The 13,942-nt window shown below is 51.2% G+C and overlaps 2 protein-coding genes across 4 annotated transcripts in view; both read right to left on the bottom strand.

Annotated features, from left to right (window-relative positions):
• Positions 1-31: 31 nt before the first annotated feature.
• Positions 32-1,961, bottom strand: eef1akmt1 (EEF1A lysine methyltransferase 1). Of its 2 annotated transcripts, none has more exons than XM_084688301.1 (5): positions 1,883-1,961; positions 1,346-1,529; positions 1,170-1,252; positions 749-1,038; positions 32-577 (listed from the first exon to the last, which is right to left on the bottom strand). In XM_084688301.1, the coding sequence occupies exons 2-5, from the start codon at positions 1,490-1,492 to the stop codon at positions 450-452; spliced, it is 648 nt and encodes a 215-aa protein (XP_084544427.1). In that variant the 5' UTR covers positions 1,493-1,529; positions 1,883-1,961; the 3' UTR covers positions 32-449. The 2 variants fall into 2 exon arrangements, with proteins under 2 accessions (XP_084544427.1, XP_084544428.1); XM_084688302.1 differs by having other exon boundaries at positions 1,346-1,525; positions 1,883-1,949.
• Positions 1,962-2,198: 237 nt separating this feature from the next.
• xpo4 (exportin 4) overlaps positions 2,199-13,942 on the bottom strand; it is a 29,913-nt gene continuing 18,169 nt past the window's right edge. The window contains exons 9-23 of one of the 2 annotated variants that reach the window (XM_084689495.1): positions 13,086-13,260; positions 12,690-12,866; positions 12,292-12,434; positions 11,034-11,179; positions 8,884-9,061; positions 6,831-6,990; positions 6,238-6,407; positions 5,832-6,006; positions 5,304-5,597; positions 4,903-5,092; positions 4,622-4,743; positions 4,365-4,495; positions 4,075-4,192; positions 3,775-3,867; positions 2,199-3,535 (exon numbers count right to left, since the gene is read on the bottom strand). In XM_084689495.1, coding sequence (XP_084545621.1) covers positions 3,338-3,535; positions 3,775-3,867; positions 4,075-4,192; positions 4,365-4,495; positions 4,622-4,743; positions 4,903-5,092; positions 5,304-5,597; positions 5,832-6,006; positions 6,238-6,407; positions 6,831-6,990; positions 8,884-9,061; positions 11,034-11,179; positions 12,292-12,434; positions 12,690-12,866; positions 13,086-13,260 — 2,470 coding nt within the window. In that variant the 3' untranslated portion in view covers positions 2,199-3,337. The remainder of the gene's footprint in view (positions 3,536-3,774; positions 3,868-4,074; positions 4,193-4,364; positions 4,496-4,621; positions 4,744-4,902; positions 5,093-5,303; positions 5,598-5,831; positions 6,007-6,237; positions 6,408-6,830; positions 6,991-8,883; positions 9,062-11,033; positions 11,180-12,291; positions 12,435-12,689; positions 12,867-13,085; positions 13,261-13,942) is intronic. The other variant, XM_084689496.1, reaches the window with a different exon arrangement.

The raw sequence follows: 13,942 nt of genomic DNA, 5'->3' as shown, positions 1-13,942 counted from the left end.
AAAGAAAGGATGGGGAAGATGTCTCAGAATGTAACCTTATTTTCCACAACCTAGATTGTCAAGTCTTTATTTACTGTAATATGAAATATTTACAAATTCAAACATGAATAGCTTCTTTTATCATGGCACTGCATAATTATGTTCTATATTAAATGATTTGTAAAAAGTCGTACGTCTTTAAAAGTGGAACGCAGGCACAGTGAATCATTTGGGTCACCAACATGGGACCTGATTCCAGCCAGACGTCCCTCTAACGTCAGTGAAACAGACTTCACCATTCACCAGTCAGAGATCAGGGATGTACATGTCTGTTTGTCTGTCAGACATCCCCAGCATTAGGAGAGCATGCATCTCTGCAGAGGGGCCTGGATGTGTTCCCTCCAGGCCACCAGGGGGCGCTGTTACACCCCCCCCACACACACACACACACACACACACAGAGCGCTCCCTCAGGACAGGCGGGAGGGGTAGTTGACGTAGCAGCGGAACTCGTTGGCCAGGTTCTTGTTGTGTTTGGGCAGGAAGCTGCACATCTTCAGCCCCAGAAGCTGCTCCGCAGGCTCCTCCATGATGGCTCCTGGACACGCGAGGGACAAGGAGCACCGTCAGCAGCACAACAACTCTTAAGATCCAGTCTGTGTCTCAGACCATATGCTCCATGCTTCTCCTCAGGACTACAACTTAAAGACACTGGGTTCAAATGGTCCCCAGTTGACTGGTCAGTGATGTATGACTGGAAGATACTGACCTGTGCAGAGCAGCACCTTGCCCTTGCTGAGGTACTGGATGGTCTCTGCCACCTTGCTGAGGCACTCCAGGGACAGGTAGGGGGGGTCCCCCAGGACTATGTCAAAGCTCTGCCGCGTCACTTCCTCCGGCAGGGACAGAGGGTGGTTGTAGTCGTAGTAGATGAAGTCTTGTCCGTAGGTGGAGAAACGCCGGTCGTACTCCAGCACCACGGCCGTCACGTGATCGGAGCCTGCCACCACACCTTGCTTGAGTTTCTGGTAAACACTTGGAGCGCTCAGACAAGCTATCCTGGTGGGGCACAGTCACCTTGTTAGAGATGGTACAGGATCAGGCAGAGATGGACGTCACATCTACAGAGGTTGGAAGGGTGTGATAGCATGCGTGTTGAGTACAGTGCATGCGCCATTCATTTTGCTCACCTGCCGCCCTCTCCTGCTTCGTGAATGAGCTCCTCTGCCAGCCGTGTGGCCGTGTCATCACTGTACCAGAACTGGCTCATCCCCTATGGAGAAACGAGTATTCAGCTACAAATAAGCTCATTAACAACATGTATTTACTGATTCGACACTGCATTAATAACGTTCTACAACCCTACCCAGTCCTCCTCCACAGCTCCAACTGAATACTTGTGCACCGGCACAGTGCTGTGGCCTAGACCGTTCTTTTCCTCGTCGTAGAACTCTTGCAAGGCAGCCAAAGCTGCCGCGGACAGTTGAGGGACATCATCGTCACTGTCACTCATCCTAGTGGTCGGTCAGAATTTCTAGGGTGGTGGCTAACTAGCAAGTTAGCCAAGAGTAGGTTAGCTGGTTAGTCATATAGAAACCTAGACTGTAATAACAACTTTGATTATACAAAAGAAACCTAGACTGGATACCTGATACATATTATGCTATGAAGTATCAAAGTGTCTCCCAGCTGTCACAGTCGCAAGTTGCGACTCATCATGGCTAGCTTACTAGTTACAGCAAAACGACACGGGATGGTTGGTAGTATAACTAGCTATGGTACATCTAGCTATGGTACATCTAGCTAAATAGTCTTTAGGTAATGTAAAGATAAGTCGGACTAACACTATACTACCTGGTATTTTGTATGATAAGGATTGGTTAGTATTGAGTCAGTTTATTACCTCGGTTGTTGCTGGTACTTCACAGCCTTCAGAGTCCATGTGCAGCACGTATAACTGGCCAAACTACGGCTACCGAGAGGGGACAATCCGCCAAAGAGCAAACTTGTTTGACGTTTTCTCGTACCAACAAGCTTTGACATCGAGTTTCACACAAGACATAAAATACTACATAGCCTACACATTTATGCTTCAATAAATATCTAAATTATACTAATGCTTAACGGTTTTATTTCCACATTATCCATCTGATGGACACGAATCCACTTGAAACTAACAGAAGGCAACGGTAAACGAAGAAATGAAATACATACGTCTGGACATTTTATATAATAAGTTTATGTACACTTTTACAATTCATTACAATTCATTCAGGCATTCCAAAACAACCAGGGTAGTGCTCTCAACAAGAAGATCTGAAGGTCCATCTTCAATGCCATAGTTAAAACAAGTGGCTCGTTCCTTTTTTTGGTTTGTTATTGCTTTCTTCGGTATTGTAGGGTCTTGTCTTGTCCATCCAGTGTGTTTTCGAAGTGTAGAAGAGTGGATGTGTTGTAGAAAAATAAAACTAGAGTTTATGCTAAAGTTGAGAGGCTGAGCGTTTCCAAGGCTTCCACCACCCTCCTGCTGCTTCGCTGGGGAAGAGTGGACAGGATAGAACTTACCTCCAGTGAGGAGGAAGATTACATCCCAAGTTCACAACTCACTCCTCCTCTTCCTCTGGTCAACCTCTCTTATCAATTATCTTATAAAAACTTTTCAGTCATAATTTTGAAACTAATTTTTTCTCCTTTTTTTTGTTGAAAACATATATACACCCTTAATGAAACACAAAGTGATTTGGTTTGTCTGTCTGCGACCCTCCAAAACACCCGACCCTCCTAGTCTGGAAAAAGCCAGTGAGGCCTCGTTGTCATGGCGATCTGTGATGCGTGCGTAGTTCGCAGTTTGAATGACAGGCACCATCGTCATGGGGAGACTTGTTCCAGCTTGCCACGGCGGCAACGCAGGAGTCGACACATGACACAATCAAGAAAACAAAGGCACTCAGGGAGGGGGGGGGGCAGGGTCGGAGTGGTGCGAGGGAGAGGTGGGGGAGGAGGGGCGTGGTGTTCCTGGAACAGATCGGCCCCCTCCCTCCTGCCTTTATCCCAACACCAATAAAGTAAACAATGATTGGAAAGGTAAGAGGCCTGACCACCAACCTACCCTGCCCCCTCCACCCCCAGTCCTACCCCCATCTCCACCCCTCAGTCCTGGAGGCCACCCCCCCACCTCTACCCCGTCTGTATGTGCCCTGGAGGATCCAGAGCTACAGGGTCCCTGTCTCCTCAGTGTTCAGGCCCAGTCGGCAAGGGCCTGGGTGGGGGTGCAGAGGACCAGGCAGGCAGGCCAGACGACCAGCAGGGGGTAGTCAGGTGGCAGGGGATAAGGGAGGGGATGTTGAGGACACAGTGGTTATTTGACACAGAGCAGCCCCCCCACGTTAGCCACAAACTCCTCCAGGCTCTTCAGGAAGGCCAACTTCTGCTTGCGGTCCATGCTGGGGGGCGTGCTGCTGGCAGTCAGCTTGTTGAAGGCATCGGCCAGACGCTGGTAGATGACGGCGTCTCTCTGGGTGGAGAGCAGAGACTCCACCAGCTCAGAGTACTCCGTCTGACGGGGAACACAGTGACACATCTTCATATTAACATATGAACGTGGAGCACACATCTTCATATTAACATATGAACGTGGAGCACACGTTTTCTTTTGCCACACTGTCTCGGCAAAAAATAAAGTAGCAGATGTCAAATCAGCGTGTTATTTAATGTTTATTTAGGGGGCAATCGATGTAATGGTCCCATTGGACCAACGTGTGCCTTGCCCAAGGACACGAGGGCGGTGGTACTCACTTGGTGCAGGCAGACTAGAGTGTACAGGGCCTCTCCTGCTGCCACAGTCATCTCTGTGTTGTGCTTCTGCAGAACCAGCATGTCAAACACCAACTGGAGAAGGAGATGGGTGGGGGGGGGGGGAAGGAGGAGAGAAAGAGTTGAAGAAAAATGAGAGAGTGAGGTGGAGAGAGGGAGAATGTGTGAAGGGGGACAGAATGCGAGTGTGCGTGAGGGGGTAAGAGAGTGTGAGGGGGGGCAGGGGGGGGGAGTGTGCAAGGAACAACAAGCGTGTGACGAGTCCTCGGGGCCGTGTCTGACCTTGAGGAAGTGGCGTGTGGCGATGAAGAGGGGCGTGTCCTTCTCCTGGGTCTTGGCACACTGCTCCGCCAACGGGGACAGAGCCTCCAGACACAACTGGCTGACCTCTGAACTCATCCTGCACACTCGGGGTCAAGGGTCAACACACACACTGGTCTACAGGCTGTATACAGGGAGAGCTGGACTGCTAGGCTGTAGTCATGCACTGCCTGACCAGAAGGAGGAGGCCAACAGAGGCACTACTTTTGGACGCACAACACACTCAACCCCCCCACCAAAACAAAGGATACGCAGTCATTCCCAGCTCCAGGGAGAACATGAGGCTCTTGAAGAGCTCCTCAGGCAGCTGGGGGATCTTCTCTGGGAAGATCTCGCAGATGAAGGTGATGAGCTTGTAGTACTGGTTGCACAGGGACGGGAACTGGAGCATAGAAAGCAGATCAACACGCAGGAGTCATGACCAGAAAAGACGCCTTTGTAATCGACGGGAATGTAAAAGTGTCATTCTGTCATTCTGTCTGGATTTGTATTTGGAGTTTGGCCTGACCTTGAGCAGGTCCTGAGACATGAGGGGAAGCACGATGTTGACTCCAAACAGAACCACGTCTGCAGCAGACACAGAGCGACCCGACGCTGCTGTACCCTGCTCCTGGCCCCGGAACACCTCATCTACACACAAACACACAAATATGGATATATATTTGTATATATATATAAAAATAAACACACATAGGAAGACTTCATTAGAACTGACAGTGTTGGACTGTGACTAAATAAACAGCCCTCTACCCTGTAAAACATGGTGCCCCCCCTCTACTCAACACACACCTGACCCACCGGTGTCGCTGAAGTCGATGAACTCCTTGGAGAGCAGGTTGGTGAGCAGCTCCATGATGAGCAGCAGGTCCTGGTACTGGTCCTCCTCCGCCGCCACGTCCGACCGCTTGCGGCCCAGGTTGTTCTTGGAGTAGACCTGCAGCAGCGTCAGACACGCCTCGTACAGCTTCATAGACTTGGACTGTGGGGGAAGAGAGGACAGGGATGTCAATACTGTGAGAGTTGCTGCCGATTACTGTCCCTGTGGCAGAGCACTAGGAAGAGCATCCAGGTACAGGACTAGATTCAACATTGTCATTGTGCAGAGCGCAGGTAACAAAGCCCATGAAATGTCGTTAGCGTTGAACTGGAGGTGCAAAAAGAATAGGATTAGGGTTAGGACGGGCCCTCACCTCCCCCAGGTAGCAGATCTGTTTATGGGCCACCTCCACAAACACCTCGATGATGAGGTTGATGGTCTCCGGGGTGTTGCGGTACACCTCCATCAGGCCGATGCAGCTGGACAGGAAGTCCATGAGGAAGCTGAAGAGCGAGGCCACGTTGTCGATCTGCGTGGCCTCGGCGATGCCGCACAGGGCCTCCAGCGTGGCGACGATCTCCCGCTTCACTCCCTCCTCCTGGCTGATCTGGGCAAAGTTCTCCTGGTTGATCAGGCTGAGGAAACGCTGTTGGAGGGGGTGCAGCACCTGGGGGAGGATAGAGAGATGGAGAGAGAGAAACCAGGAGAGACGGGAGAGACAGAGAGAGAAACCAGGAGAGATGGAGAGACAGAGAGAGAAACCAGGAGAGATGGAGAGACAGAGAGATGGAGAGAGAGAAACCAAGGGAGATAGAGATGAAGAGACATTGAAACAGGTCTGAAATGATGTGCAGGGCTAAACCCACGCCTTGTCCTTCCCGGGTTGTGTGTCTGTTTGTACCTCGGTCCAGTACTGCTGCTTGGTGTCAGAGTCCATGTGGGCGAAGCCCCCCAGGACCAGAGCCTTCATCAGGGTCCTCTGGACGGAGCTGGACAGCAGGTGCAAGGGAGGGCTGCGGCTGGCAAACTGCTTGGCCAGGTTCCACCAGTTCTCACACTGCACCACAATGTTGGCCCTGGAGGGGTGGAGAGGGAGGGAGAGGGGGGAGGGGACAGAGAAGGATAAGTTAGATATGTGTCAGCACCAAGGACAAAAAGATATGGCCGCAGTGAGACTTAAATCAGATGCAGTGAATCTTTCTAAAGATTCCTGCGCAGCACGGCTTGTGTCTGCTAAAAGTATTTGCCCATGGCCAAGTTTATTGAAGTCTATCCCCCCATCCACCACCAGGGGGAGCCGTCCTCACCTCTCCCTCTTCTCCACCAGGGTCACCAGCAGCTCCACTGTTTCATTGGCCAGCTCCGGCTCCGAGCTCCAAACCGATAGGTTATTGATCACTTTCTCCAGCAAGTATCCCACAATCCACTTGGCCCCCTCAGTGTCTGCCCCGAAGGCCGTGCTGAGAGCCATGCTGATCTGGATGGAGGAATGGAGAGATGAGAGGATGGTGGAGGAGCGGACAGAGATGAGAGGATGATGGAAGAGGAGAGGACAGGGAGATGAAAGGATGATGGAAGAGGAGAGGACAGGGAGATGAGGATGATGGAAGAGGAGAGGACAGGGAGATGAGGATGATGGAAGAGCGGACAGAGATGAGAGGATAATGGAAGAGGAGAATGAAACAAAAAGAGAATGATAGACGGGCGTAAAGAAATGAGAGGATGATGGAGGAGAATATGGAGAGATGAGAGGATGACGGAAGAGGGGGTGTTAGGTGTGGAGCTGGGTTAGGATTAGATATGGGTCTGGACAAGAGTCAGGTCTGGGGTTGGGCCCGGGTTTGATATGGGGCTGGGCTAGGGGTCAGTGCTGGAGGCGGGCTTGGGCTTTGTGTCACACCTGTCCATACAGCTTCTCGTCCACCAGCAGGTAGGTCTTGGCCCAGCGGCGGAGGAACCAGACGATGTCCTTCCCCATCTGAGGGCTGAGCAGGCCGGTCAGGCTGGCTCTGGTGGCCCTGGACTCCACCTCAGATGTCCTCAGCACCGCAGACAGCAACCTGCCGATACCAGGAGGACGGGGAAGAAAGAGAGGGGGGAGGAAGGAGAGAGGGGAGGAAAAGGATAGAGGAAGAGTAGGGAGCGGGTGGGAAGAGAGGGAAGGAGTGGAAGAGAAGGATAAGAGGGTAGAGGGGGAGAGAGGCAGAGAGGAAAGGGGGGAAGGAAGAGAGACAGAGGGAGGAGGGGGGAAGAGAATGAGAGGCAGGGGGAATGAGAGAAAGGGGAGAGAGAAAGCCAAGGTCGTGATGAGCACGAGCCGGGGGGGTGGGGGGGGGGGAAAGAATGGCAGAACAAAAGAGAGATGGGAGAGACAACAGCTGTTTGTTTCAGTTGCCCGGCGACATAACAAAAAGCTCAACACACATTATTGTTTGCGCATGGTTTAAACATTATTACACACAGGCACACAGGATAGCGGGGCTTAAATCGGCTTAGAAATCGGTGTCAGAGGCCCCTTTGCTGTCGGACAGTGCACTGTTTCACATTGTTTGCAGAAAACAAAACCCCACTGACATTTGACGGAGGCGGGTTCAAGTGCAGTTATTAGGAAACCTGATGCCTGCGCCCCTGTCCCTCCAATCCCCTGTCTCTGCTGTCGGCCACCTCCACATGCCCGGCTAGGAACAATCACCTTACACCGCCAACCACGCCAAATGTCTCCATGTCCCGCTCCCGGAACATCCTCCCCCTTCTTGTACCCTCTACCCTGCAATCCTACCCTACATAACCCCCTACCCTCTCTACCCTACCAAAGAGAACTCTTTACCCTCTCCACCCTGAACCCTACCCTTCTCTACCCTAGCCTGCAGAACCCTCTACACCCTAGTCTACAGAACCCTCTACCCTCTCCACCCTACCCTACAGAACCCTCTCCACCCTTCCCTACAGAACCCTCTCCACCCTACAGAACCTTCTCCACCCTACCCCACAGAACCCTCTACCCCTCTCCACCTTAAACTCTACCCTTCCCTACAGAACACTATCCTCTCCACCCGAGTGTGAACCCTACAGTCCGACCCTACCTTACTGAACCCTGCTCTACCAGCAGCTGCCCTCTCCTTATATAGCATGTATGAAAGCTGCACTTAGCAGTACAATAGTTCTTGAAGTGCCTGCAAATTTGTCCCTTCTCTGTATGTTGACTGATGTACCACTGTCGTGTAACAATAGTTTAATGTTGCACTCGTGATATGACATAGTTTGTAACACCATAATATGTGGTTGAGATGTTATTTTGTACGATGCCTGGTAAATACAGACTGTTTCTAGACCATACCCACAAAAAAGGTTTGTTACAACTATGTACTTCTGATCCTTGATTTTTGGCTTAACTTTTAAAATGCACTATTTGTATGTGGGTTTGGATAAAAGTGTCTTGAATTAAAAAATTATAAACGTAGAGTGGCGCCAGGGTGGTGTGTGTGGGGCATGGCTGGGTCTGTGTGTGGGGCATGGCTGGGTCTGTGTGTGGGGCATGGCTGGGTCTGTGTGTGGGGCATGGCTGGGTCTGTGTGTGGGGCATGGCTGGGTCTGTGTGTGGGGCATGGCTGGGTCTGTGTGTGGGGCATGGCTGGGTCTGTGTGTGGGGCATGGCTGGGTCTGTGTGTGGGGCATGGCTGGGTCTGTGTGTGGGGCATGGCTGGGTCTGTGTGTGGGGCATGGCTGGGTCTGGGCCAAGACATTCCCTCTCTAGGGCCGTCACCCCCACAGGGAAAGCAGAGCTCCGCGCCGTCCAGACGGGGTCTCATGGAAGCGTGACTGAACAGCCCCGGCTGGGATCTAGAGGAGCCTTCCAATAATTCCTCCAGCCCACCCACACCAACCCAACAGTGAGGGTACAGCCGACAGGCCACAAGGTTCAACCAATCCCCATGGACTGGGCTGGTCCTTACCTGATGACAGAGTCTGTCCTGTTGCATCCTGGAATGGAGGAGGCCTTCTCTCCGGGGGAGCCCAGGACCTGCAGGGTGCTGTTGATGTCCACCTCCGTGGCGTGGTTGATGGAGTACTCCATCACCTCCGGGGGGATCAGCGGTGTCTCGCCCTGGGCATCGTCTGCCAGTAGGTACCCTGGAGAACACGGTATAGAACCTCATCTATCAGTAGGTACCCTGGAGAACACGGTATAGAACCTCATCTATCAGTAGGTACCCTGGAGAACATGGTATAGAACCTCATCTATCAGTAGGTACTCTGGAGAACACGGTATAGAACCTCATCTATCAGTAGGTACCCTGGAGAACACGGTATAGAACCTCATCTATCAGTAGGTACCCTGGAGAACACGGTATAGAACCTCATCTATCAGTAGGTACCCTGGAGAACATGGTATAAAACATCATCTAATGGTAGGTAAGCTTAAGAACATGGTATAGAACCTCATCTAATGGTAGGTACGCTTGAGAACATGGTATATAACCTCGTGTATCAGTAGGTACCCTGGAGAACATGGTATAGAACCTCATCTATCAGTAGGTACCCTGGAGAACACGGTATAGAACCTCATCTATCAGTAGGTACCCTGGAGAACATGGTATAGAACCTCATCTATCAGTAGGTACCCTGGAGAACACGGTATAGAACCTCATCTATCAGTAGGTACCCTGGAGAACATGGTATAGAACCTCATCTATCAGTAGGTACCCTGGAGAACATGGTATAGAACCTCATCTATCAGTAGGTACCCTGGAGAACACGGTATAGAACCTCATCTATCAGTAGGTACCCTGGAGAACATGGTATAAAACATCATCCAATGGTAGGTAAGCTTGAGAACATGGTATAGAACCTCATCTAATGGTAGGTACGCTTGAGAACATGGTATATAACCTCGTGTATCAGTAGGTACCCTGGAGAACATGGTATAGAACCTCATCTAATGGTAGGTACTTTTGAGAACATACATAACCTTGTCTATCAGTAGGTACCCTGGAGAACATGGTATAGAACAGGGGTTCCCAATCCTGGTCCTCGGGCCTTTCTGCCCTGCATGTTTTAGATGTTTCCCTGCTCCAACACACCTGATTCAAATTAATGGTCGTTAAAAGCCTGATAACAACCGTTCATTTGAATCAGGTGTGTTGGAGCAGGGAAACATCTAGAACATGCAGGGCAGGGAGGCCCGAGGACCGGGATGGTATAGAACATCATTTATTCTTGTAAAACAGGTTGTCAACAGGGGGCGTTTATTTTCACCTCCACTTGAATGGTTTTTGTTCTGAAACGCTACAATGGTGGTATGAGGCAGACTGACAGTGGAAAATCTCTACACAAAGGAACATTTATTCCCAATAGATGGACAAAAATCCCCAGAACAAAAGCAGGGTCACACAGCTGGTAGCTCTCCCTTCCTTACATCAGATTCCACTCACGCACGGACCCAGCCGGCCTTCATCCTCAGTCTAAACTTAGCTGTGCCGCGCCGCTAAGCTGGGGGCCGGCCCCCTGGGCACACAGCAGCCTGGTCTGGGGGCTGACGGAATCCAACAGGACTGAATGCTATAACTGTCAGGTAATGAACAGATTACCAAGTTGGCTCTGGTGAGAAGCTTGATGTTATTCAGATATGCAGCAGACTAGCATAGCATGAGAGGTCTACTGCTAGCATGGGCCTGTCCAGGGTGGGGGTCCATTCAGTGTTTAACTGTTAGACCAGTACAGATCTACTGACCTGTGACCAGTACAGAGCTACTGACCTGTGATCAGTGCAGAGCTACTGACCTGTGACCAGTACAGAGCTACTGACCTGTGACCAGTACAGATCAATTGACCTGTGACCAGTACAGAGCTACTGACCTGTGTGTGTCCAGTACAGATCTACTGACCTGTGACCAGTGCATAGCTACCGACCAGTACAGAGCTACTGACCTGTGATCAGTGCAGAGCTACTGACCTGTGACCAGTACAGAGCTACTGACCTGTGATCAGTACAGAGCTACTGACCTGTGATCAGTGCAGAGCTACTGACCTGTGACCAGTGCAGATCTACTGACCTGTGACCAGTGCAGATCTACTGACCTGTGACCAGTGCAGAGCTACTGACCTGTGACCAGTATGAGCCAGTGGATGTCTTCGTAGAGGTCATCCAGGACCTTGCGGTCCACAGAGCCAGCGTGGGGCGAGGCCAGCAGGTGCTGCTGGGTCCTCTGGAGTTGGCCGTGCAGACGAGTCACGCGCTCCTCCAGCAGACTGGCCAATCACAGGCAAGGGTCAGCGGTCAAGGGGATGTAATGATCAGCATTGAATATGTGTATCGGGTCAGCAGAGTGATGCAGTGATGTGTGTGTGTGAAGGCATGTATGAGAGTTAGTGAGTGAGTGTGTGTGTGTGCCTGGTGAGAAGGGGGATGCAGTGATGTGTGTGTGTACCTGGTGAGAAGGGGGATGCAGTGATGTGTGTGTGTACCTGGTGAGAAGGAGGATGCAGTGATGTGTGTGTGTACCTGGTGAGAAGGGGGATGCAGTGATGTGTACCTGGTGAGAAGGGGGATGCAGTGATGTGTGTGTGTACCTGGTGAGAAGGGGGATGCAGTAATGTGTGTGTGTACCTGGTGAGAAGGGGGATGCAGTGATGTGTGTGTGTACGTGGTGAGAAGGGGGATGCAGTGATGTGTACCTGGTGAGAAGGGGGATGCAGTGATGTGTGTGTGTACCTGGTGAGAAGGGGGATGCAGTGATGTGTACCTGGTGAGAAGGGGGATGCAGTGATGTGTACCTGGTGAGAAGGGGGATGCAGTGATGTGTGTGTGTACCTGGTGAGAAGGGGGATGCAGTGATGTGTGTGTGTACCTGGTGAGAAGGGGGATGCAGTGATGTGTGTGTGTACCTGGTGAGAAGGGGGATGCAGTGATGTGTGTGTGTGCCTGGTGAGAAGGGGGATGCAGTGATGTGTACCTGGTGAGAAGGGGGATGCAGTGATGTGTGTTTGTACCTGGTGAGAAGGGGGATGCAGTGATGTGTACCTGGTGAGAAGGGGGATGCAGTGATGTGTGTGTGTGCCTGGTGAGAAGGGGGATGCAGTGATGTGTACCTGGTGAGAAGGGGGATGCAGTGATGTGTGTTTGTACCTGGTGAGAAGGGGGATGCAGTGATGTGTACCTGGTGAGAAGGGGGATGCAGTGATGTGTGTGTGTACCTGGTGAGAAGGGGGATGCAGTGATGTGTACCTGGTGAGAAGGGGGATGCAGTGATGTGTTTGTGTACCTGGTGAGAAGGGGGATGCAGTGATGTGTGTGTGTACCTGGTGAGAAGGGGGATGCAGTGATGTGTACCTGGTGAGAAGGGGGATGCAGTGATGTGTACCTGGTGAGAAGGGGGATGCAGTGGTTGGCTGCGATGCGTCCCAGCATGCCTATGCTGGCCAGCTGATCAGAAAACAGCTCCCTGTCATCCTCCTGCAGCTCACTGATCTCATCCTCCTCGTGCGACGCCACGCCGTTCGCTGTCTGGAGGGAGAACAGAGAAGAGGGTGAAGAGAGAGGGAGGAATGAGGATGGAGAGTTACTGTAAAGCAGAGTCACTGTAAAGCAGAATAAACTAAGTGTATTTTTTATAAAGAGTATATTCAATAAACATCTTCAAAGAAACTGGAAAGGGAAAGACAGCAGAGAGAGAGGGCGAGACAGGGAGGAGAGAGAGGGAGATGGAGAGGAGAGAAGGAGAAGAGTGGAAGGGTGGGGTGGGGGGTAGTGACAGCTCACCAGGTTCCGCGTGCCATCGGGGGCCGCCAGGTGACACTGGATGTAGGAGTTGAAGACCTGCACGGCCGGCTGGACAAAGCAGCCGCGAGGGAAGTGCTCGTCATCCTGCACCAGCGTCAGCCACGACTCCAGCAACCTATCATACGCCTCCATGTACACCATGTCATCCTTGTCCAGCTGGGGGGGGGGGGGGCGGTGTAAAGGCAGAGTGGGAGAAGGAGAAAGGTAGTGAGTGAAAGAAAACTGATTGTGAGTGAACAGATTTTGGAATCCCTCCTGAGTGACGGGCGTGCATTTTATGAATAATGTGGTCATTCTAAAAGCGTGTTTGGCAAGAGGCAAATGGAGTAAGCCATTTGACTTTTTACGTCATGTCGTAGACGGTGTGGTACTCACCACTTCCTCTAGGGCGGCGCTGCGCCCGAAGGAGCAGGTGAGCAGAGTGAGGCAGTTGATGAAGGAGGTGAAGAGCTCGCTGGGCAGGGCCGTCAGGGTGCTTCTGGGAAACGTAGTGATGAGGTTGGAGATTATGTTGGAGATGCCTACGGCCTCTGAGTCCTCGATCTCTATTCTGTGAGGGAGAAGGAACCAGCACACCACTTCAGTACGACAGACACCAGGGAACACAGACGGAACACAGACGGAACACAGACGGAACACAGACGGAACACAGACGGAACACATGACAGCTTCATCTGATCAGGAGGTCCAGGTGGGAGGAGAGGAAGTCATGACCGAGGCCTGATCTGTCCTCCAGTCAAACCAATCAAATCATTAATGAGGGTGCTTGGCCTACAATGGTTGTTTGTTAATGTATCCATATAGCCATTAACGATAAAAATGTTTTGAGTGTGAAAGAAGATGTGTTTCGGACGAATAAAAGTATGTTTAATATGTGACCAATTAATGGAAGCTGTGCTCATTAAAGAGGAGGATTCACAAGCGTCCATCCTGGAAACCTTCTCCATCCTCTCCAGTGGTAGAAAAAAACTCCCCTTTCAACAACACACCTCTCAGTCACCACTGACCTATCGACGTGTTCTGAAGACGAGAGATTTTTAGTATTTAGAATTAGTATTTGTAACGTTTTGGGGAGTTCTCTTGAAAGAAAATTCAGAACGGTTTCAACAACCATTTAAGGTTAAATGTGGGAGTTGACGAGTCAAGCACAAGTAAATTGGGATCCGTGAGAAGAAACATGAGTAGGGTTTTCATGTCCAGAGTTTTCCTTTTTCCACGATACGCATACTTTT

Source organism: Hypomesus nipponensis, chromosome 23 (assembly GCF_054491055.1).
Source record: "Hypomesus nipponensis isolate SF chromosome 23, ASM5449105v1, whole genome shotgun sequence".
Lineage (NCBI taxonomy): Eukaryota > Metazoa > Chordata > Actinopteri > Osmeriformes > Osmeridae > Hypomesus > Hypomesus nipponensis.
The sequence above is the reverse complement of the archived record's forward strand: the minus strand, read 5'-3'. Positions and strand labels throughout refer to the sequence as shown.